Source organism: Trachypithecus francoisi, unplaced genomic scaffold, assembly GCF_009764315.1.
Source record: "Trachypithecus francoisi isolate TF-2019V2 unplaced genomic scaffold, Tfra_2.0 Lachesis_group20, whole genome shotgun sequence".
In the NCBI taxonomy this organism is placed as follows: domain Eukaryota; kingdom Metazoa; phylum Chordata; class Mammalia; order Primates; family Cercopithecidae; genus Trachypithecus; species Trachypithecus francoisi.
The window spans coordinates 7,539,016-7,562,841 of NW_022681466.1; the positions used below are offsets into that span (position 1 = coordinate 7,539,016).

The 23,826-nt window shown below is 46.3% G+C and overlaps 1 protein-coding gene across 15 annotated transcripts in view; it reads right to left on the bottom strand.

Annotated features, from left to right (window-relative positions):
* The window catches only part of RNF157 (ring finger protein 157), an 87,606-nt gene that overhangs the window by 10,660 nt on the left and 53,120 nt on the right, over positions 1-23,826 (bottom strand). For 8 of the 15 annotated variants that reach the window (XM_033182267.1, XM_033182265.1, XM_033182268.1 and 5 more), the window contains 12 exons: positions 18,552-18,640; positions 13,138-13,284; positions 12,579-12,696; positions 12,010-12,076; positions 11,050-11,093; positions 9,671-9,718; positions 7,161-7,232; positions 6,459-6,618; positions 6,151-6,263; positions 3,585-3,823; positions 2,641-2,749; positions 336-447 (listed from right to left, as the gene is read on the bottom strand). In XM_033182267.1, the coding sequence (XP_033038158.1) occupies positions 336-447; positions 2,641-2,749; positions 3,585-3,823; positions 6,151-6,263; positions 6,459-6,618; positions 7,161-7,232; positions 9,671-9,718; positions 11,050-11,093; positions 12,010-12,076; positions 12,579-12,696; positions 13,138-13,284; positions 18,552-18,640 (1,318 nt within the window). Of the gene's footprint in view, positions 1-335; positions 448-2,640; positions 2,750-3,584; positions 3,824-6,150; positions 6,264-6,458; positions 6,619-7,160; positions 7,233-9,670; positions 9,719-11,049; positions 11,094-12,009; positions 12,077-12,578; positions 12,697-13,137; positions 13,285-18,551; positions 18,641-20,906; positions 20,973-23,826 lie in introns of all 15 variants that reach the window. The other 7 variants (XR_004430459.1, XR_004430462.1, XR_004430457.1 and 4 more) reach the window with 2 other exon arrangements.

Consider the following 23,826-nt stretch of genomic DNA (forward strand, 5'->3'; position numbering starts at 1 on the left):
TAGGTTTACGGTTTTCCAAAATTCTGCTCCTTTATATTTTAGAGCTCAGAACTTAGCCTTGGGGACAAGACATTTGCTTTTCCCTGTCATCATGCTAAAGGAAACCTCATGACAGCAGGACTGGGGCTGAGAGAACCGACAGCCCGCTAGCTGCAGGCAAGCCCGCTAACCCACGGTAGGAAAGCAAGTCCCCTTCCCTCTCAAGCCAGGGCCTACTTGTCATGCAGTCCAGGGATTAGCTTGCCACTTCCATGTTCCTTCCCAGAGGAAACACCAGGACACTGTGGGCTAGGTAAGGGGGAAGGACATGCAGCCACTCCCTGCTCCTCATGTACCTTCTGGGGAGGAAATAGTGGACGACAGAGGCGTCCCTGTACAAGACGACTGGTCAATAGCTCCAGATGACGACAAGGTGAGATTCTCACTTTCTGGAGTCACACCACATTCCTGGAGGGTGTGGGGGACACAACAGGACATGGAGCAAACGCGAGTCGCCTGTGCTGGAGGAAGGGGTCAGGGCGGAGGTCTGGGTAGAGGTGAGGAGGAAGGGGTCAGGGCGGAGGTCTGGGTAGAGGTGAGGAGGAAAGGTGGCGCTGGGAGGTCTGGGTAGAGATGAGGAGGAAAGGCGGCGCTGGGAGGTCTGGGTAGAGATGAGGAGGAAAGGCGGCGCTGGGAGGTCTGGGTAGAGGTGAGGAGAAAGGGCGGCGCTGGGAGGTCTGGGTAGAGATGAGGAGGAAAGGGCGGCGCTGGGAGGTCTGGGTAGAGATGAGGAGGAAAGGGCGGTGCTGGGAGGTCTGGGTAGAGATGAGGAGGAAAGGCGGCGCTGGGAGGTCTGGGTAGAGATGAGGAGGAAAGGGCGGCGCTGGGAGGTCTGGGTAGAGGTGAGGAGAAAGGGCGGCGCTGGGAGGTCTGGGTAGAGATGAGGAGGAAAGGGCGGCGCTGGGAGGTCTGGGTAGAGATGAGGAGGAAAGGGCGGCGCTGGGAGGTCTGGGTAGAGATGAGGAGGAAAGGGCGGCGCTGGGAGGACTGAGTGGCATGCAGAGGCCGCAGCTTCTCTCTTCCATCCTCACTTCTCAGCCCAAGCCTGGAATGACTGCCTCCCAGGGGAGGCGCACACTTCAGTCAATACCTCCTGCCCAGGGCACAGCACCTGCTGCGGCCATACAAAGATGCAGCTCAGGTGACACACGTCACCTCGCAGCTGTGACATGGGGACACCCCAGGTTTCCCCAGGATTATGATCAGCTTTCCTTGAGGCAAAAGCATACAAAGACAGCAGAGGCCTTCCTGCCTGCAGGGTATCTCCACACGGACCCCAGTTAACTCCTGCCCAGCTGCTTTCTGATACAAACACCACCTTGCTCCCCAGCCTGCTGCTCCTCCCACGCCCCAATCTCCGATCCCAGCCCCCATCTGCCAGGCATCTGGGTGCACATCTGAGGCAGATGCAAAGTTCTATGAACTGTGTCTCCATAATCCCTTCCCTCTCCTCCAGGCGCTTCTCTTTTGTCTTAGTTCAGGCAGTCCTTCTTGCCTGGGCTACCAAAGCCCTTTCCTGGCTGGGTCTGTCTCCTGTCTAGTCCAGGCTGCATGCTGCGGTCAGGTGGGCCTTTGGGAAACGAAGTGCTCACTGTGTCCCTGGCTTGCTCCGAGCCCCGACTTCCTGCTCTGTGCCTTTGCATGCACCGTCCTCTCCACATGGATGTTTTTCTCACCTTTTTCATGTCTAAAAAACTTCAAGGCTTAGCTAAAATACTACTCCTCCGTAACACATTTTCTGATTTCCTCCACTTACAATGATCTTGTCCATCTCTGACACAGCAATTTATTGTCTCTGTTTTGGGCACACTGCTTTTCTATAAAGTTTACTCAGTCATTTAACACATACTTACTGAGCAACAATGACGTGCCAGGCACATGCTATTCCCATGTATATGTCCTGTCCCAACCAGACCTGAGCACCTAAGGGCAGGGACCACTTTACTTACCTTCCTATGCCCCACTCTACCTAGCTCAGTGCCCTACAGAGAGAAGCTGCATAAACCTTTGTTACGTGAGGTCTCTGTGGGACACACAGAGTAGAAAATTCCAGCCTTCTCTTCCATTCCTCCACGTGGGCCTCCTGGCACCCCCCAATTACCCTCAAGGCTTTCTCCTTGCTGTTCCCAGGCCTAGGGCCCTCTCTCCTCGTATATCTGCATAGCTAGCTCTCACACTTCCCTTGGTCTCGGCTCCTGGACGGCTTTATAAGAATGGCAGCCCCCACTTCCAGTTGTGACACTCCCTTCCCAAATGTCACACACGCTGATCCACAGCCCCATCTGGCACACGTGTATTTTTTTACTTATTGTCTTTTGTGTCCCCCACCCTCACCCCAGCTAGCAAGAATATGTTACGAGGGCAGGGACTTTTGTTGTGTCCCAGCTACTACACTCAGCATACAGCACAGTGCCTGGCAAATAACACAGGCTGCATATGCTGATGAATGCATGAATCTAGTGAAATCTTTGCCACTGCCTCAGAGGGCATTGAAAAGGTGTTTGATAAGTGAATGAGAGCAGAGGGACCTGACGAGGCATGCAGGTAGGAGGAAAGTCCCTGGAGTTCAACACCCAAGAAGAGGAGAGGAATGTCAATTACCTCTCCGAGATGCTGAGCTGATGGTCTCTGAGAGAGCTGTGTCTCCGACTCACTGCAGGAATGCTCATCTTCCTCTTCATGCAGCACGGAAGAGTTTTGGGAAATGGATCTATAGGAGTCCAGTGGAAAGGCAGCTATATCCAACGTCCATTTAAAGAACAGTACATACTGCAAGGGGAGCTGAGGGGAAAACCCAAATCTTTTTGTTTATTTTTTGAGACAGGGTCTTATTATGTTTCTCAGGCTGGACTCCGACTCCTGGGCTTCAGCGATCCTCTCGTTGACGTCTTTAACAGAGGAGGAGTCCAGCCTCCTGAGTAGCTGAGTAGGTCTGGGCTAACTTGCCTGGCTCAAAACCCAAATCTTAAGTAGGACTAGGGAGGTAGAAAAGAGAACCAGGGAGGGATGTAGACCTCTTTTGGGTGTCAGAAGCGCTAAGTTTTACCTTTAGCTCCTTTGATGACTTGCTATCTAAACTTGGGAAAAACCACTGCCGTTTACAGGGTCTCAATATTTTCATCTGTAAAATACCCTCTGCTTTACTCTGCCACAGAAACCTTGTCATGATTTGTACCTAGCTGGATTTAGATGTTTAAGGGATATGGATCACAAGGTTCCTTCAGTCTTTGGACTAAGCAGTGCTCCCAGGGGCCTAGATGGCCCTATCCACAGTGTTCAATGTCCTCTTCCCTATATCCCACCCCCTATCCTTGAAAACAAAAAGAATACGTAAGAGATTTGTCTCATCAGAATTTTCCTAAGTGCCTACATACCATCTTATTTTCATCTCTTAACGGATGGGATAACCTTCCCACAGGCAGCTCTGGGAACAGCCCAGAGGGTTACTCTGCCCTAAGGCCCCAGGATGTGGGCCAGCACCAAGGAGGGTTGAAACATCTCATCATGGATTCTGGGGGCAACACTGTGGAGCACTGGCTACTCACTTGGAGAGACTCTTTTTGAGTTTGAGTCCCTGGCTGCTGCAGTCAGACAGGCGGTCAAGAGGCGAGATCGTCCTGACGGGGGGCAGGTGGCCATCACTGCCATACGAAGGGAGCATTCCTGAGAGGTGGCCATCTCCAAGCACGTGAAGTGGAGGAACTGCTGGGGACGGGGTGAGGGGCCCGTTGAGGGCCTCCAGAAGAGATACTACTTCATAGCCTGGTGGAATATTCTCTGAGGACTACGGGAATCAGAGACAGGTTAAAAAATCAATTAGGTCCTTTTTGTTTTATGACATGATTATGCTACTTACTCTACACTGAAAAAAATGTTTCATATCTGTTCTTGGGGGGGTCTGGTAAGAACAACTGTACTAGAGGCAGAGATAAAATATCAAAGAACGACACATTGTAGATCCTGCTTATTGGTAAGCTTTTTCTTAATAATCTCTATTTTTTTTTTTCTGATTATAATGGAAACATTTTAATTATAGGAAATTTGGAAAACACATTATTAGAAAAAAAAATTAGGAAAAAAAATCACCAGTAATCAAATCACCAAAGTTACTTTTGTTAGCATTCTGGTGTCTCTTCTTCCCATTTTTTTCTGTGTACTATTTACACAGTTTTGATCAATCTGTAAATAACAATTTTATATTCGGCTTATTTTATTATACTTTCCTCTTTTTTAAAAAATAGAGATGGGATCTCATTATGTTGCCCAGGCTAGTCTTGAACTCCTGGTCTCAACTGATCCTCCTGCCTTGGCCTCCCAAAATGCTAGGATTACAGATGTGAGCCACCATGCCTGGCCAGAACATAAATATTTTCCTTCGTTTCTGAAGCCTCTTCATATATGTCCCCCCTTCTTATAGATCCCCTAAGCTTTCTAACTATTCTCCTAGTGCTGTGTATCTAGTTGTGTCCAGCACATCCTATTGGAAACAAGTTTTGATGAACATCCTTGAATGCCTTTTTTTCAAATTATCTTCTTGTTATTAAATTATTAGCTCTTAGATGATGAGGTATAAATTTTTTAAGGCTCTTGATATATACTGCTGTTTTCTGCTGTTTTGTTTCTTTCAGTGCCTTTTCTAGTTACACTCCTATAAGTAATACAGAAGACCTATTCTGACTGCTTCCCCGAAAGCAGGGAGAATCACTAAAAAAAAAAGTTTTTAAAATTTGAAAGTTGGAAAACGGTATTCTCATATTCGCATATCACTGATTTTTAATGTGGTTGAACTTTTAAAAACACTCTATGTTGAGTATGCTTTGTTTATGCCCTTTGCCCATTAATCTACTGTATTATTCGATATGAACTATGGCAAAGACATTAGCTTTTCCTCTGATACATACATTGTAAATACTTTTTAAAAAAAACACTATTTGTTGTCTAACTTTTAATTTTGGTCACCTTTTAGACCTCTGACGTGCTAAACTTTTTAGGCAGTAAAATGTATGGCTCTTGCTTTCAAGCTTAGAGAATCCTTTCCAATCCAAAGTCAACTAAATAATGGTCTATAATTTATTCTAGGTTTTTTTGTTTGTTTGTTTGTTTGTTTGAGACGGAGTCTCGCTCTATCACCCAGGCTGGATGGAGTGCAGTGGTGCAATTTCCGCTCACTGCAAGCTCCGCCTCCCGGGTTCAGGCCATTCTCCTGCCTCAGCCTCCCGAATAGCTGGGACTATAGGTGCTCGCCACCACACCCAGCTAATTTTTTGTATTTTTTTTTTTAGTAGAGACAGGGTTTCACCATGTTAACCAGGATGGTCTCAATCTCCTGACCTTGTGATCCGCCCACCTCGGCCTCCCAAAGTGCTGGGATTATAGACGTGAACCACCGTGCCCAGCCAATTTATTCTAGGTTTTGAATGTTTTGTTTTGTTTGGTTTGCTGTAATGTTTGTTTGGTTTGATGCTTTTAATATAGTTAATTAGTTACTCCAGCTGGAATTTATTTGGTAAGGAGTAAAGTGCTAAACTGATTTTTCCTCTTGGAATAGCTAACTAATTATCCCAATACCATTCACTGAATAATCATCTCTCCCAGCAGTGCGTTAATCTAAAGAAAGACAGTATCTGCTCTTCTTTAACTGCAAAGCTTTGAGGTTTCACTCTAATATCAGCACTTACACTAGGAAACTGAGGTCACTTTATCTCAGGCACTGAGGCCACAAAACAGGATAAAGAAAAACAGTTACTTTCTTCCAGGATTTGAATAAAGATAATAAATTGTATTTAAATCCAAAATCATCCCATTGTTTCTGCCTGAGGGAGTTGGAGTTGAACCTCGCTGGAGTGAAACTGCAAGCAGATGGCTCTAGGAATGGTAAATATTAACTGGACACCAAGTTCCCAAAGAGGAAAAGGGAGGTTTTCATGACCAGTACTCAATTTTCCACAGTAATAATTTGGTTGTAACGCGTGCTCTCAGCTGGGCTGCTAAATACTGCAGCATGCCCAGGGCTAATTCCTTGCTGCAATGCCACATAGAAGAGCATGAAAGGTTTAAAAAAGCCAATGAGGCATTTGCTTCAGAGGGGCCGTGGTTCCAAGCCCAACTTACTGAATGCTCTTCAGAGTCAGATGTCTGGGATGAGATGATGGGGTTAAAGCTGGTTGGGGACAAAGGGCCCAATTTTTTCCTCATGGCTCGGATCTGAAGCAGTGCCCGGAAGGCTGTGAAGAAGAAAACGGGCAATCAGGACATCCTGATGCAGGATTAAGGATGAACAAGAGCCCAGACAGAAACCATGACCCCTCCCAGCGCGCATCCGTTTGTCAGATCCAGCAGCAGCACACACTTCCGTGTTTTGTAAATGTCCTCTTGTCCTCTCTCCCACCCACCAGTCCCCCTGCCGCTCTGGGGCTTACGCAGTCGGCAGATGGGGCAGTTGTTGGCCTGGTAGCGCAGGGTGTCCGCACAGGTGTTACAGAGGCAGAGGTGGCGACAGGGCAGAATCAACGTGTCCCGGACATCCGAGAGACACACCACACACTCGGCACTGTTATCACTCACGTCGTCTTCAGCCGCCTGGTCGAGGAGAAAGCAATTTAGCCAGTGTCACAAAGCTCTTCCTGTCCCACACTTTACAGACAAGGCAGTGTGGCTGAAGAGCTAGGATAAGTAATAAGAACAAAATCTGCATTGACATTGGACTTTGTTGTTTACCCAGTGCATCCACACACTTAGCTTCACTGCTTCTGGGAAGTGTTTATCTAAAATTGAGAGGACGAGACTAACCACTCGAGCTCCTATGAGGCTCGGAGCTAGGCCTCTCAAGTCTCAGCTGAAGGGACCTAGGGGACCACACAGATACAGGAAAAGGAGCAAAGAAAGGACCCCGGTGGAAACCGAGTTGGACAGAGCTCTGTGGCAGAACAAAGCCAAACCAGCCTACTTTTCTCATTTCCCAAGTGGTAAAAGCATAATGATCTGAAATGAGGAACAAGAAAATACCCTTCTAAGACCTAACTGATTTCAGAGTTTGGCATGCTAAATTCCTGGACGCTGGCTTGTAATTTCTCACTTGGCCTCCTGGAAAGAGTACCTTCAGAATTTTGGATAAAACTTACCTTACAATCTTGTGTGTTGTACTTGTTTTCAATTCCATAGATCTCCTGAAGGAGGTAGCTGACCCCGTCTACCTGAACAGCAAATAGAAAGGTTCAAGGACAGGCTGTCTCTACCGAGAGAAGAGTGGGAACTCCCTCCCCTCTTACCTCTTTTGGTAACCAAGGACTACTGATTCATAATGAAAAAAAATCAAAGGCCTAGATAAGTAAAGGATGCTTTTATTTACTCATGTTTTCTATTTGGGAGGAGAAAGAAAAATATTTAATTCACCCATCATTATATGCAATAGGGAACACAAAAGTTCACAAATACAATAATAATACTTGCACTGCAGCTTACCATTATGGACAATTAAGAAGGCATAGACTAGAAAAAGGATGGAAGGGTATGCATTAAAACATAGGCATTTGCTATGTAATCCAATTTGAGTTCAGACATTATAAAAATAAAGGAATAGAAAAGAGAAAAAGAAGAAGAAATTGGCAAGGAAAAAGATGGGAAGGGAATATATGAATGCAAAGGGCGATAGCAAGATCTTGAGGGAGAGGCTAATGGTGTGTACCCCACACCATGAAGCCACCCCATCCCCAACATGCAGCAAAATTACACCGCTTGGCCCTGTTTCTTTCTTTCTTTTTTTTTTTTTTTTGAGACAGGGTCTTGCTCTGTCATCCAGGCTGGAGTGCAGTGGCACCATCTTGGCTCACTGCAACCTCCGCCTCCTGGGTTCAAGCGATTCTCCTGTCTCAGCCTCCTGTGTAGCTAGGATTACAGGCATGCACCACCATGCCTGGCTAATTTTTGTATTTTGTGGTAGAGATGGGGTTTTACCATGTTGGCCAGGCTGGTCTCAAACTCCTGACCTCAAGTGATCCACCTGCCTCAGCCTCCCAAAGTGCTAGGATTAGAGGGATAAGCCACCAAGCCCAGCCAGCCCTGTTTCTTAAAACCCCAACTACCAAGGCCCAATCCCACTCCCACTCACCTGGCCCATGTCAGTGCCTAAGTTGGCCCTACCCCATTTACTTTTAGGAGCACGCTCTTCTGCCTCACCTCTGTTTCTTAGCCATCCTTTCCTCTAAGACATAGCCTGTCTCTGATTTTATATCCCACTCTCCAGTTTGACAGTCTGTTGCTAATGCCAATCTAACAAGAGGAAAATGAACAAACCATTTTCCTCTAGCTACACGAACCTTTCCATCCCATCCAGGCCTCCTGGAGAACCAGGCCTTCCCCCATGAGGCAACTCACCAAGGCCTGGCCTGCCCAGGTAGTGCCCTGGACTCAGGATCTGTTTCCTCATCTGCTCTTAACACTTGTTTTCATGTAGTGATTATATTGGAAAACTAATTTATACTAAGATAGTCTTATTACTGACCTCATTAAAAGAGAGGCAAATAATTAACCTAAAAGAATGGATAGTATAGAATTTCAGGTATCTATCACCCATCTGCAGGGAGGCTTTTCTTTGCATCTTGACGAAGCTCAGCCCTGCCTCCTACCCAGCTGCTCTACACCCTCCTTGAGATGACCTACCCCTCACCCACCCTCCCTTGCCAATGCCACTGGCACCACTCTCTCTCCTTCCAATGATGTCTCCTCCTACCTCTATAAGAGTGGAAAGAAAAGTGCTGGCACATGGCAGGGGCTGGGACTTCTAGCAGACATATGCACAAGGTGCTGATCATTCTGCAAGAGGAAGAATGGCCAACTTTGAATTTTAGAAAAGGAATGGATAAATTAAGCCAATGACTCTAATTACCCTAAATTGGACCCTAATGCTTATCCTTTCGCTTGAAATATTTCTCACTCTGGCATTTTAAATAAAAAGAGTTGGCCGGGCGCGGTGGCTCAAGCCTGTAATCCCAGCACTTTGGGAGGCCGAGACGGGCGGATCACGAGGTCAGGAGATCGAGACCATCCCGGCTAACGCGGTGAAACCCCGTCTCTACTAAAAAATACAAAAATCTAGCCGGGCGAGGTGGCGGGCGCCTGTAGTCCCAGCTACTCGGGAGGCTGAGGCAGGAGAATGGCGTAAACCCGGGGGGCGGAGCTTGCAGTGAGCTGAGATCCGGCCACTGCACTCCAGCCTGGGCGACAGAGCGAGACTCTGTCTCAAAAAAAATAAAAATAAAAAAAAATAAAATAAAATAAAAAGAGTTCTCCCTAAACCCAGTGTTGGGAAATAAATCTTGTTCTTTCATTTCTCAAGTCCTTTACTCAGATAAAGGCTCCCTCAACACCAACACTTCTGGAACAATGAAGACATCAAAAATCAGCATTCCTTTCAGGCCACCCTAGTCGTTTGTAATAGCTTGTAACATTCAAAAGCACTCCCTTTTTTTCTTTTCTTCTTTGATTAAAAAAAAAAGAAGAAAAAGAAAAGGAGAGACAGCAAAAAGTAAAACAAAAACAAAAACAAAAAAAAGAGGGAGAGAGAAGAAGAAAGGAAAGAATAAAAGGAAGGAAGGACCCTAACACTGACAGTCTGTGGTCTTCAAATACTTACTACTTGTTTCTGTTTGAGGGGCTTGACACAGAAAGTTCCATCTGTGTGCTGGAATGAAAATATGAAAGTTATGACAAGGAAGGGAGGGTAATAAAGCTCCAGGTATTCTTCTGTTACATCTCCCAGTTACAGTCACCCTCCCTTATCTGCAGTTTCATTTTCCATGGTTTCAGTTACCCACCATCAACCACTGTCTGAAAATATTACATACAATAAGATATTTTGAGAGAGAAAGATGACTTTCAGACTTTTTTTTTTTTTTTTGAGGTGGAGTCTCGCTCTGTCGCCTGGGCTGGAGTGCAGTGGCCAGATCTCAGCTCACTGCAAGCTCCGCCTCCCGGATTTACGCCATTCTCCTGCCTCAGCCTCCCGAGTAGCTGGGACTACAGGCGCCCGCTACCTCGCCCGGCTAGTTTTTGTATTTTTAGTAGAGACGAGGTTTCACCATGTTAGCCAGGATGGTCTCGATCTCCTGACCTCGTGATCCGCCCGTCTCGGCCTCCAAAGTGCTGGGATTACAGGCTTGAGCCACCGCGCCCGGCCCCAGACTTTTATTACCTTATAGTTATAATTGTTTTAGTTTACTATTATTCTTAATCTCTTACTTTGTCTAATTTATGAATGAAACTTTATCATAGGTGTGGATGAAGTATACGAAAAACCATAGTGTATATGAGGGTTCTGTATGATCTGCAGTTTCAGACATCCACTGGGGGTCTTGGAACGTATCTCCTGAGGATAAGGGGGGACTACTGTACACATGTTCTGGACGCTCTGAGTAGAATTATACAATCCTAATTCTTTAAAGGTCTTACAACTATCCAGTGTAACCCTTTCTTTCTTTTTTTCTCTTTTTTTTGAGACACAGCCTCACTTTATCGCCCAGGCTGGAGTGCAGTGGCGCCATCTCAGCTCACTGCAACCTCCGCCTCCCAGGTTCAAGCAATTCTCCTGCCTCAGCCTCCTGAGTAGCTGGGATTACAGGTGCCCGCCACCACGCCTGGCTAATTTTTATATTTTTAACAGAGGTGGGGTTTTGCCATGTTTCCCAGGCTAGCCTCGAACTCCTGGCCTCAAGTGATCCACCCACCTTGGCCTCCCAAAGTGCTAGGATTACAGGTGTGAGCTACCGTGTCTGACTCAGTCTAACCGTTTCATTTTAAGGAGACTGAGGCCTAAGGATTTGAAGGTCCTGTAGCAAGGTGACGGCAGGGCTAGACCTACACCCAAGCATAGCCCCCAAAGCGATGTTCTGTCACCATCATAGCCTCTAAAGCCAGACCCACTGAGCTCAGGGACCCAGCAAACAGGGGTTACATGTGTCTCACATGAAAGAAAGGGCTAAAGGGAATAAAGCGAGGCCCTCTAAAGTCACTCACCTTCTCAAAAGTACCCAGCAGTATATGGCAATGGCCAAAATACTCTGAAAGAAACAAAGGCATGTGAGTGAAGAAGCCCAAACAACACACCTTGATGCCCATGACCTTCCCCAATTCCCTGCAATCTGGCAACCCAAATGTGCCAGTCTGTCCCTAGAAGGGGCATGTTATATAACCCTCACTTTTTTTTTTTGAGACAAAGTCTGGCTCTGTTGCCCAGGCTGGAGTGCGGTGGCATGATCTTGGCTCACTGTGGCCTCCACCTCCCGGGTTCCAGTGATTCTCCTGCCTCAGCCTCCCAAGTATCTGGGATTACAGATATGAGCCACCATGCCTGGCTAATTTTCTGTATTTTTAGTAGAAATCGGGTTTCACTACGTTGGCCAGGCTGGTCTCGAACTCCTGACCTCAGGTGATCTGCCTGCCTCAGCCTCCCAAAGTGCTAGTATTACAGGGATGGGCCACCACACCCAGGTAACCCACATTTTTTGAGACTGAGTCTCACTCTGTCACCCAGGCTGGAGTGCAGTGGTGCAATCTCAGCTCAGTGCAACCTCCACCTCCTGGGTTCAAACCATTCTCCTGCCTCAGCCTCCCAAGTAGTTGAGATTACAGGCGCACACTGCCATGCCCAGCTGATTTTTGTAGTTTTAATAGAGAAAGGGTTTCACCATGTTGCCCAGGCTGGTCTTGAACTCCTGACCTCAGGTGATCCAAACCTGCCTCGGCCTCCCAAACTGCTGGGATTACATGTGTGAGCCACTGTGCCCAGCCAAACCCACACTTTTCACATCCACCCAGGAGCTTGGAGTCACAGATGTGAGAGGATGCAGAGACTGCCTGACTCACAGTTACAAACACCCACAAAGAAGGCATGTTGTTCTGGGGCCACAGCTGCTGCCAGGAATATGCCACAAAAGAGCAGTGTGCACAGCCAAAGAGGACAGAAATCGTCCCTACCATCTCCTTCATCCACCACGGCATGTACCACTAGAGGGTAAACTTCTCTGTCCAGATCAAAGCCAAGCTGAAGGGAAAGAAAAGGAAAGAAAACAAAACAAAAAAAAGAGGACTTAATACATTTAGATGGCACAGTTAATCTCAGAAAGGGAGATACTGTCAAGCATTAATCTCATTTCTGCTCCTCATTAACAAGGCTCCTCGTAAGCCTTGTTAATTACCCAAGTTTGTTAGATGAGGACCATCAGTTTCTTTTTAAAAATCTCACAGATGTAAATAAGGCCTTCTAACCTACAGGTTTTTTTTTTTTTTCTTTGAGCATGGCTTTCTCAAAGTATCCAATGCTAATAGGCTATTTCCATTCCTAGGGAATGGAAAAATTTACAAAGTCAGGTGTATCCTTGATGCAAAATAAGCAGAGCTTTAAAAGGACATGATGAAGTCACAAGACTGAAAGGTAAGCACGGCCTTCAAGTGTCTGAGCAGCCCCTTTGCTGTTGGCCGGAGTCCTAAGTAGTCCCTAGGCCCTTCTGAGTCGATGTGGGAAACCCTCCCCAAAGGTAGCTCACCTCCTCTTCGGCCCACTCGGAGGGATCCACAGTGTGGGAGGGCAGGCAGAACTGCTGACACACTCCTCGCTTGTAGTGCACAGTCTCTGACTGGAGGCTGTTGTCTTTGGGAATGTAGCTATTGATACAAGTGGGAGGCAAAGCAAAAGTCAGTATCTGGCACAAATGGATCTGACAACTTCCTCTGCTCATGCCTGTTCTCAATTATCAACAGGCTCTAGCGAAGAGAAGAAAGGGTCCTTTATAATCCATTTCCTTTGCTCTTGCTTGGCAACGTTGAACTTTTCTATTCAACCCACACATCCAAAGAAAGGTAGCTTACTAGATTTTTAACAGCATGTTAAGGACCTGAAGGACTATACCACCATTTGCCACTATACCAAGATGGCACAACTTGAAGGGAAAAGGTAAAGGATAGGGTCTTGTAGAAGAAAATCTATTCAGGAACCAGATCTCATCTGGCTGCAGAAAAAGAATGTTTTCCACCTTTGCTGAGTGGATAAGACATGGACTCCACCCATCTGGGAAGGAAGTGGCTCACCTGGTCTCCTGATCTTACCTGGCAATACCATTCTGGAACTCTTCCGTGGCCTGGTAATAGATGGTGATGGCTACCCGAGCATCTGTGTCAAAGGTGAACTCAACATTGTAGTGGACTTTAGCTTTGCTGGCCTCTTCTCCAGGGCTCTTCACTTCCTCAGCACATCTAGAAAACCAGAGACTCAGCATTTGCAGGGTAGCATATCAATATTTTAAAATTTACCTTTTAAAAAAAATTTAGCAATATATTGTGGGCTTCTCTGAGTGATCGTAAGCATAGGTCTACCTCTTCATTCTGAATGATCACAGAGTGCTTCATGACCAATATTGCTGGGCACTCAGGTTACTTCTGATATTTCATAGTGCTACCACTACACCATTGTGCATTTGGCAGTTTTGTTTTTATTTTAATAAAAGTTATTAATCACGTAGTTTAAATAGTTTCTTCAAGGCAAAAAATAGCAGGCCTTACTTCTTCCCTTTCCTTCTCTTCAGAGGACACCCCTTTTAGTGATCACTTTGGCATTTACCCACGTTTCTAAGAAATATACTTGGGTTACTACTTCTTGATTTTTCAGTTTCAGGCACTATCTATGGATTTCCTACTATGGAAACAAGGATTTCTTTCTCTTTACTCATTCTGCTCCATATAGGAACTCCCCCATCCCCACAGTATAGCTACATCATAATTTTATTATAATAGTCCAGTACATTTGTGTATTACTGTGATTATATAAACATATAATCTATGATTATTTTTCTTTTCTTACCTAACTTTTTCTTAGTTAGTGCTCACCCTTTTTTTTTTTTTTTTCCAGTTGCATAGTTTTCTATATACTCATCACAAATTCCAACCCAAGCTCTCTGGGGCTATCTAAATCTCTCAAAACGTTCAGATGCACCAAGTGGCCTATTCATTTCATCTTATTGAGGAGGTCCCTTGGACTCGCTCCCATCTGTACTTGGCCCTCTGCACCTGGCTCCCAGCCGCCACCCTGGAATCTCTCCCCCTCCATCATCCTGGTGGGTCCCTTTTGCCTCTGTCCTCCTGTAGAAGCTCATGTTTCCTGTACCTCAATTCTTCCTCTGTCTTGGGTTATTCTTTCATATCGGTGGAGCATGTGTTCTACCAGCTTCCTGAAAAAGGGTGTGTTGGGAAATAAACCTTTGAGAGCTTTTATTCAACATTCACACTTCATTCAAAGTTTGGCTGAGCAAAGTATTCTAGATTATAAATAATTTCTAAAAGACACTGAAAGCCTTTTCACTGCCTTATTTTTCACCTCCCAGCGTTGTTCCCAAGAAGTCTGAAGTCGTTCCAACTGCTGATCCTTCTTCTGAAAGCTTATAGACAGTCCTCTTTCTCATCCACTGTGTGGGCACTTGGTGGTCCTTTCCATTTAGAAACTTGTACCCTCTGCTTCTGAGAAATTTTCTTAAATTCTGTCACTCATGATTTCCTTCCTTTTATATCCTCTGTTCTCTGTAGAACCCGTTAGTTGGATGTCAGACCTTCTAAATGGGTGCTCTATTACTTGTATCTTTCTTCTTCTATTTTCCTTCTCTCTGGATTTTTGCTCTGCTTTCTAGAATATTTCAAGTTTTCTTCCTATAATTCTACTGAAATTTTCATTTATGCTCCTTGTTTTAATTTCTAAAAGCAATTTTTTTGGTTTCATAAACTTTGTGTCATTGTGTCCATGAAAGAAAAAGATATCTTCTCTCATGTCTTTGAGACTATTAATGAAGTTTTCTTCTTCCCGCATAGCTTTTGTTTCCAATTAGATTTTTTTTTTTACTTTATTATTATTTTATAAAGAGATGGGGTCTCACTATGTTGCCCAGGCTGGTCTCAAACTCCTGGGCTTAAGCGATCCTCCTGTTTTGGCTTCCCAAAGTTCTGGGATTAAATGTGTGAGCCACCACACCCGGCCTAGTTAGGCTGTTTTAAAATGTTGGTTTGTTTTGCTACTGTCTTTCCTATTATAGGCATTCCTTACACATCTAAGAATCTGTGGCTGTCTGCTTGTATTTAAGATATTTAAACTGCTGATTAGAGCTCTGAGTGCACAGCAGGACTTGGGGATCCCGGGCTTCACTGTGGGCTGATCTGGATCTGCTGAGGAACCTCCAACTCTAGTCTCCTAGGTTTTCCTATCCAGGCAGGTCCAATTTCCAGAAAACAGTTTTTCTCTCTCTTGACAAAGGCCTGGCTGCCAGCATTCTAGGGGCAGAGTGGAGAGGCAGCTGGAGGGCTCAACACCCAGTTTGCCAGGATCCACTCACCCCCCGTTTTGTTTTGAGACAGGGTCTCACTCTTGCCCAGGCTGGAGTGCAGTGGTGTGATTGTGACTCATTGCAGCCTCGACCTCCCTGGGCTCTGGTGATCTCAGCCTCCCAAGTACCTGGGACTACAGGTGTGCACTACTATGCTTGGTTAATTTTTGTATTTCTTGTAGAGACAGGGCTTTACCATATTGCCCAGGCTGGTTAGCCTGTTTTTAGTACTGGCCGTTAGCTGTGCCTGGGTCTCTCTTGTCCAGAGATTCTTTGTTTTTACCTTTCCAGGGACAGTCATCTGCCTGCCTTTGGCCAGGTTGTAGTAACGTAGTTCTGGCTGTGTGGTACAAGGGAGGGGATCTGCCTACCTTGAGGGCAGACTTTCTACCAATCCTCTTCATTTTAGCTTCCCACCTCAACTTCTAGAGGGACCTGGCACTGCTAATTTCTGAACCCCTTGGGGGATAATACCACATTATAAATTGGGTGATTCTCAGCTTTTCTTTCTGCTAGTTCAGGATTCTGATATCCTGGATCTAAGTCATTTAATATTCACTATGTGCTTCCAGCTTCTAAAATTTTGTTGCTGCTGCTGTCTTCCCATTCTCCAAATACTTACAGATTTATGCCTTTTTAAAATTTTTTTACTTTTATTTAATTTAATTAATTTATTTATTTTATTGAGACGGAGTCACACTCTGTCGCCCAGGCTGGAGTGCAGTGGCACAATCTCGCCTCACTGCAACCTCCGTCTCCTGGGTTCACACCATTCTCCTGCCTCAGCCTCCCGAGTAGCTGGGACTACAGGCGCCTGCCACCATGCCTGGCTAATTTTTTGTAATTTTAGTGGAGACGGGGTTTCACCATGTTAGCCAGGATGCTCTCGATTTCCTGACCTTGTGATCTGCCCACCCTGGCCTCCCAAAGTGCTGGGATTACAGGCATGAGCCATTGCACCCGGCCTTATTTTTTATTTTTTAGATGGCGTCTCACTCTCACCCAGAGTGGAGTGCAGTGGAACAATCTTGGCTTACTGCAACCTCTGCCTCCTGGGTTTAAGCAATTCTCCTGCTTCAGCCTCTGGAGCAGCTGGGACTACAGGTGCATGCCACCATGTCTGGCTAATTTTTGTATTTGTAGTAGAGACGGGGTTTTACCATGTTGGCCAGGCTGGTCTTTGACTCCTGACTTCAGGTGATCCGCCCGCCTTGGTCTCCCAAAGTGCTGGGATTACAGGCATGAGCCATTGTGCCCAGCCAGATTTATGCCTTTTAAATACATGTTTATAATTACTTGATGGGGTTTTCAGAGGAAGCAAAAGTAGGTGTTCAATCTTCCATCTTTACCTGGAAATCTGAGAATCAGAATTTATTCCCATAATCACAGAAAAACAAAACAAAGAACACCCTTCAAGTTAACATTTACTGAACACCAGGTGTTTTCCCTTCTGTTACCTTAATTTTGACAACCACCATGAAAGGTAAAGTTGATTATCACCATTTTACAGATTTAAAAAAAAAAAACCCGAAGCTCAGACACTCATTCAAGCAAGCATCTGTGGACCTGGGAAGCAAATTGCTCTGCTGCTTCCAAGTCTGGTTCTTTTAGCGCAAGACAGCTGCTTCATCCTATTCTAGAGCTGCAGCCAGGCTGCCACGGCAGAGGCCATGACCTCGCAGCAGCTCAGGCCCTTGAATGGTCTCCATCAAATGTATGAATGTGCCATATGTGATGAGAGAAACCAAGTAGACAAAGTAGCTGGCAACTGGCAGGCCCCAGAGGCCTCGTTAGTCTGCTCTGCTGCTGGATGAACTCCCCTGGGTCAGGTGGGGGGACTGTTCAGCAGACAGGTACCTCCTTGGCTTTCTCCTCCCCAGAGATGATCCTGGGGTGGAGAGAAGCATAGCTGGGGAACCAGTAGAAACTTCAGGGACAAATAAAATATAAAAAATTAAGAGAGAGAGACTGAAAATAGATTAGTGGTTACTTAGGGCTGGAAGGACTGCTTGAGCCCAGGAAGTCAAGGCTGCAGTGAGCTGAGATCGCGCCACTGTACTGCAGCCTGAGTGACAAAGTGAGACTCTGGGCGGTGGCTCATGCCTTTAATCCCAGCACTTTGGGAAGCCAAGACAGGTGGATCACCTGAGGTCGGGAATTTGAGATCAGCCTGACCAACATGGAGAAACACCGTCTCTACTAAAATTACAAAATTAACCAGGCATGGTGGTGCATGCCTGTAATCCAGCTACTCAGGAGGATGAGGCAGAAGAATCGCTTGAACCCGGGAGGCGTAGGGTGCGGTGAGCCGAGATTGTGCCATTGCACTCCAGCCTGGGCAACAAGAGTGAGACTCTGTCTCAAAAAAACAAACAAACAAAAATGAGACTCTGTCTCAATATATGTGTATATATATCTATATCTATATATATATATCAGACAAAAACATCGTAATGCTAATAAGGCTGATCTATACAAGCATGAGATGGTCTCTGAGTCATCTTTCTTGCCTATTCAGAAAAATCTGGGACCTTGATTTGCTCTAACCAAAGTTTTTCACCAAGGAATCAGAGAGCCTTGGTAGACATACCTAGGGGTGGCGGGCAGTGGGAATGTATCAGATTAAAAATCACACTGTCTCGAGGATGGCACCAAGAAGGCAAATGACGATAATTAACATTGATGATGAAGATTAAACAACCAAACAAGGGCACTATGAGTTCCTTAGAGAACAGACACATGAGATAGGGAATAAAGAAAAAAAAGAAAATATAGCGGTAAGATAAAGGATTTGACATTCTAAGTTCAAATTTCCCATTTTTACATTGGCTTGTTGGAGTAGCTGCAAAAATTCCCACTTTCCCTTAATAATTCTTCTTCCCTTTTAAAAAATATCCATAAAATAAGGATACTGAGCATTTCTAGGCAAGTGAAAGTTCTTCACAAACAGTCCATTGCATCCAGTGCTGAACAACATAGGGGTGGATGGCCTGATCTCAGCAGAAAGAAGTGCCTGCACTCCTGTCTGAGGCCTGGAGAAGCAGGCTCTGGGGCTGCCAGAACTGCTGTGTGAGTTCCTTGGGGAGCCTGTCCGCCAGCCCCCAACCTCCCCAAAGGAAGGTGCCTGGGACCTGGCCCCAGCCTCTGGGAACTTACTTGACGAGCCTCAGCGTGTCCTTTCGGATATTGACCAGGCTTCTCAGAGTCTTCACAGGTTCTTGGGGAGGTGGGGCGGCGTAAGGGAACTGTGTCAGAAACAAAGTAGGAGAAGGTGGTGTGTTTATAAAGACCCACAGCTGTCCCTCGCTGTTACAGGGCTTTACAGTTCACCAAGAACAGCCCTAAGAGGTGAGGCAGGAAGGCACAACTCTCCTAATTAAGTGAGGAAACTGAAATTCCGACATACTGAGTCAACCTGCTCAAGGTTACAGCTAGTGGGAAAATGGGATTCAATTTGGGACCCAAAGAGCTAGATTTATCTTCTTTTTCCATTATATGAAGCTTATTTGGGTCAGTGTTCAAAACTTGGAGAATTAATAAAAAACCACTGAAGTTCCAAATACCAAAGGACACACTGTGGCCGAGTTAATCACAAAAGGCTTTTCCATCTGACCTCAGACGACAGGGAGCCAGACCTGCAAGCCCTTTCCTTTGGTGAGGCCATATGGTATCCCAGGAATTTAGGGACTGCAAATAAAAGAGAACCCCATCATGTGTACAGAGCTGAAGTTTGCAAACAGTAAAGAACAAATTTCCCCTGCAGCTAATCATATAAAGCAGAGTTAACACATTAGCCAAGAGTTATTTTGGGGTCACCAAAGGTTTATGATTGTCTTCATTTACCATCCACTTTCTCCCCATTTGCCCGTTTAGACCTTCGGATATGAAGTTCTGAGTTGTTGATAATAAAGAGATAAACAAAGGGGAAACAGCCAAAAATTTCACTGGGAATTGCCTTCTGAGGATCAAGAATGATTTCAAATGTTCCCAGTATTTTTAAAATGTTATTTGGGCAATCAAATGTTTTAACATATAATTCCCAAAAAACCTACTGGTCTCTGCAGCTTTGCAAAACTGTGGTTCTCTTGGCTCAAGAAAAGTCTGCCTCCATAGTGTGGTATCACAAAACAGGACACCCAAGTTATAATCGAATTGTGCCTTCACAGGTTTTTACTGAATATGGTTATTTTACTTGGGAAACAATATAGTTAAACCATAGTCAAGGTGCATCTGACTTTATGTATGCAGTATGATGGCTTATAATTCACATGTATGAATGTGACTTATACTCAATAGAAATTATTTGCATTCAGATTACCTACTTTGTGGGCATTATTTAGTAATTTACCTTTTCGTTGATATATTAACCATACATTCTTTAAAAAATGATAGTTTTTTCTAATTACAAAGTAATACATGTTTAAGCAGAAAACTTGAAAAACACAAAAAAGTACAAAACTATCCCTAATTTTACTATTCAGCAATACCAAAATTAACACTTCGGAATATGTATCTCCATCCGTCCATCTATCCATCCATCCATCCACCTCTATATCCATGTGTTGTTTCAAACTGAACACACTATTTTGCAGTTTCTTTTTCACCTAAAAAGATGTGGCAAACATTTTCAAAGTCTATAATTTTGATAACATGTGCAGATAACAGCATACTTTAATCAATTCCATATGATTCAATACTTTATGTTGTTGGTTTTACTTTTTTTTGCAGCTATAAATGTTGTGGTGAATATCCTTGTCTCTATATTTCTTTTTTTTTTTTTTTTGAGGCGGAGTCTCGCTGTGTCGCCCAGGCTGGAGTGCAGTGGCCGGATCTCAGCTCACTGCAAGCTCCGCCTCCCGGGTTCACGCCATTCTCCTGCCTCAGCCTCCCGAGTAGCTGGGACTACAGGCGCCCGCCACGTCGCCCGGCTAGTTTTTTGTATTTTTAGTAGAGACGGGGTTTCACCATGTTAGCCAGGATGGTCTCGATCTCCTGACCTCGTGATCCGCCTGTCTCGGCCTCCCAAAGTGCTGGGATTACAGGCTTGAGCCACCGCGCCCGGCCCCTTGTCTCTATATTTCTGCATGCTTGTTTGATTATTTCCTTAGGACAAATTCCTAGAAGTGGAATTACTGGATCAAAGAGTAAGCATATTTTTAAGACTTTAAAAATTATTTTGCCAAACTGTTTTCCACAAAGCTGACTCCAACTTCGCCCTCCTGCAAGCAGTGCATCAGGAGGCCTTGACATGGGAAAACTGAAATTCTAGTTCAGATCCCATCTGTGGCCTGTTTCTCCTCCCCCAACTTTCCTAGGCTGTCATACTAAAGGAATTTAAAACAATTTTTAAATAAGCTTAAGCAAAAAGTAATTAGGCAGGAAAATCCGACACAAACGCTAGTCTATTCTAAAGCCAAAATAAATGACTTTGGGATTAAAATTTTTTTCTGGAGTAGCAAAGTTAATCATTTTCATTTGTACAGGTACTTGGGCGTTATCCATAACTCCTACCTGCATTTCAAATAAAAGATGCATCTTTTCCCTTATTCTTTACTCTTTCTCCTCCATAGCCACCCCCTGCCGCAAAAGAGAGAAAAATAAAAAGAAAGAAAAAAAATCCTGGCACTCTTCATCCTCCATTTTTAATATTATATTTGATAACTGTGGCAATGAAACATAAGCTATCTGGCTCTTAAGGAAAGGTATCAATGAGTTCAAATGTTAATAAATCCACCCCTACACTTTAGGCTCTCCCTATACACACACATACACGCACAAGACAACAACGGCAAATCTGTTCAGGAGAACCTTGTTCGTGGGCTGCTACCTACCAAAGTTTGTGCCTTGCTGGCCTTTCATTCATGCAATCAGAGTCTACATGCAACACTCCATGCTAGGAATAAGGAGAGACTGAAAACCAAGAAGATAAGGCCCTGCTCTTTCAGGAAGGTGCATTATAAGGCAGCCGACATAGTAATTGTAATATTAAAGAGATTCAACATATCAGTATTTTTTGCCACAAAAGGCAAAAATAAAGGAAGTGATCATTTCTGGCTGAGGTCATCTGAAGGCTTCATGGAGGAGGTTGGTAGTTGATCTGGGATCTTAAAGGATAAATGAAATCTGCAAATTCAGAGATGACAGAGAAGATAGAGGGGACAGCAGGATCAGAGGCAAATTGAAGAAAATATTTTTCTGCTCTTAGAGTTGTCTCCCATTCTTCTGTAAATCGATTTTGCCTACCATTACTCTCTAAATTTCTTAGTTATCTTCCTTTCAAAAATTACCATTTATTGAGTGCTTACTATTGATGACAGTGGTGGGCCGTCGGGAGCAGCCACTGCCATCACAATGGCCGCTGCAGGGAGGTTGCAGGGAGCAGACCAACAGCCCCTCCACAGCTTGCCACCCTGGAGGCCACCCCATGGGGCTGGCCGGGTTGCCTGCCAGCAGAGGAGCAGTGTGGCAGAAGAGCAGCGCGATAGGGCAGAGAGGAGCCCCAAGAAGGGGCTGGGCCTTGGGCAGTGCCCCACTTGCACATGGAGCGCCAAGGTCAGGCCTGGGCACAGAGCTGGGGCTGTGCTTCAGGGGCCCTGGACAGGAAGTGGGAACAGCTTCTGCTTCGGGTACCTGGCCACTGGTGCAGCCATTGTGCCCACTCTGCCGAGGGTGCCAGGTTCCTGTGCCTCAGGAGGAGGCTCTGTGCAGCCGGTCTGGGGATGCGTCCCCAGGTCTGCCCCACACTGGGGTGACTACTGAGTCTGACACTCCTGGCCAGATGACCCAGCTGAGGCCCAGGACCAGGATCCACTCTGTCCCTGGCTATCCCTGAAGCACCTGGGCAACAGGCAGAGCTCATGGCGATGTCACCCTGCCCTGGACACCGGCCCAGGCCCAGTGAGGACTTGGAGCCCCTGCCCTAGGCTGCAAGGGGGTGCTGTAGAGGTTGCATGCTCCATAGAGCTGGTGGAAGCCGGGAACAGGCAGCAGCCCCGCCTGGGGCCGCAGCCATCCAAGTCAGGGCTGTGGACCTGGGCCTCCATAAGCTCTTGGAGACACGGAAAAGCACCCCCCCGCCCCCCGTCCCAGCAGGCTCAGAAGTGCCTGCTCCTGCCGCCTGGCTTCTGTCTGCTGTTGGTGCTGGCTCTGATCTTAGAGCAATGTGGGGCCAAGCCCAGGTGCTGTCACAGTCAGGCAGGGAGTGCCCATGCTTGGGGCAGCGCTGACAAGCCAGCCCCAGCCTCCTGCTGCCTCGGCCCCTTCCAGACTTTGGGCACTGATGAGCATGGGGAAGGTGGGGGTGCTGAGGGCAGCCTGGTGCTGGCCTTCAGGGAGGGCGTGAAGGCTGGGGCCCCGGCTGCCAGTCCTGCCCACCAGAGTGGGAACTTGTGGTGCCTTTTCTAGGCCTGCCGATGGCTGCCCAGGGACCAGTCTACTTGTACTTCCTCCCCTCTGAGGCCCATAACAGCCCCAGGCTCAGCCAGAACAGGGCAGAGGTTGGGACCATCAGCTGCAGAGAGGAGCAACCTATTCCAGTACCCCCTCTCTGCTGACAGCTTCAGAGATGTCCATAAGACCAGCTGCAGAGAGGAGCTATGCACTCCAGGGCCTCCTTTCTGCTGAGAGCTGCAGAGAAGACAGGATGACCTTCCTGCAGAAAAGAGCTTCCCACTCCAGGGTCTCTATGCTAGGACACTTGTCAGGACACCCTGGTTGTGGAAAGGACCTACCCACTGCGGGTATGAGCTGTTCTATGGCTCAATAAGGCTCCTCTTCATCTTGCTCACCCTACATTTGTCTGTGTATCTCATTCTTCCTGGTTGCAGGATGAGAATTTTGGACCCATGGAATGGTGAGACTAAAATTGCTGTAACACAAACAGAACTGAAACATGCTCCTTGCTTGTCATGTTGTGGGCAAAGAGGAAAGAAGAGCTGTGGCCCTTCGGGAACCCCAGACCTGGAAGCTGCCTAAGCCAGGGCTGTGACTTCCTCTTTATGGCCCTGTGGTTCCTGGCATCTCCAAGATTCCAGGTGCCACCACATTCCCTGGTGCCAACCAGGAGAGCTGCCTGCAGTACACCTGGTCCAGCCATAGCCTCGCAGACAGCTGGCACCCATGCTGGCACCTGGGGCTGCCAGCCCCACAGCAGCAGCTGGCATGTCTGACTGCATAGTGGCCGGACCCTACTCTTGCTCACACACCCCTTGCTGCTCCATGCCTGATTTGCAGTCTCCCTTGGAGGCGTGGGATATAGGCTGGTAGTGTGAGCTGAGTGCAGTCTGTCAGGCCAAGTGGGTGGAAAAAGTCCAGTGTGCCTGAGCCGAACCTGTGCAAGGCACCACTGGCCACAGGTTTCCAGCCAGAAAAGTGACACCCCAAAGATCCCATAATACTATGTGCCAGGCACTGTGCTGAGCTCTTTATTTAT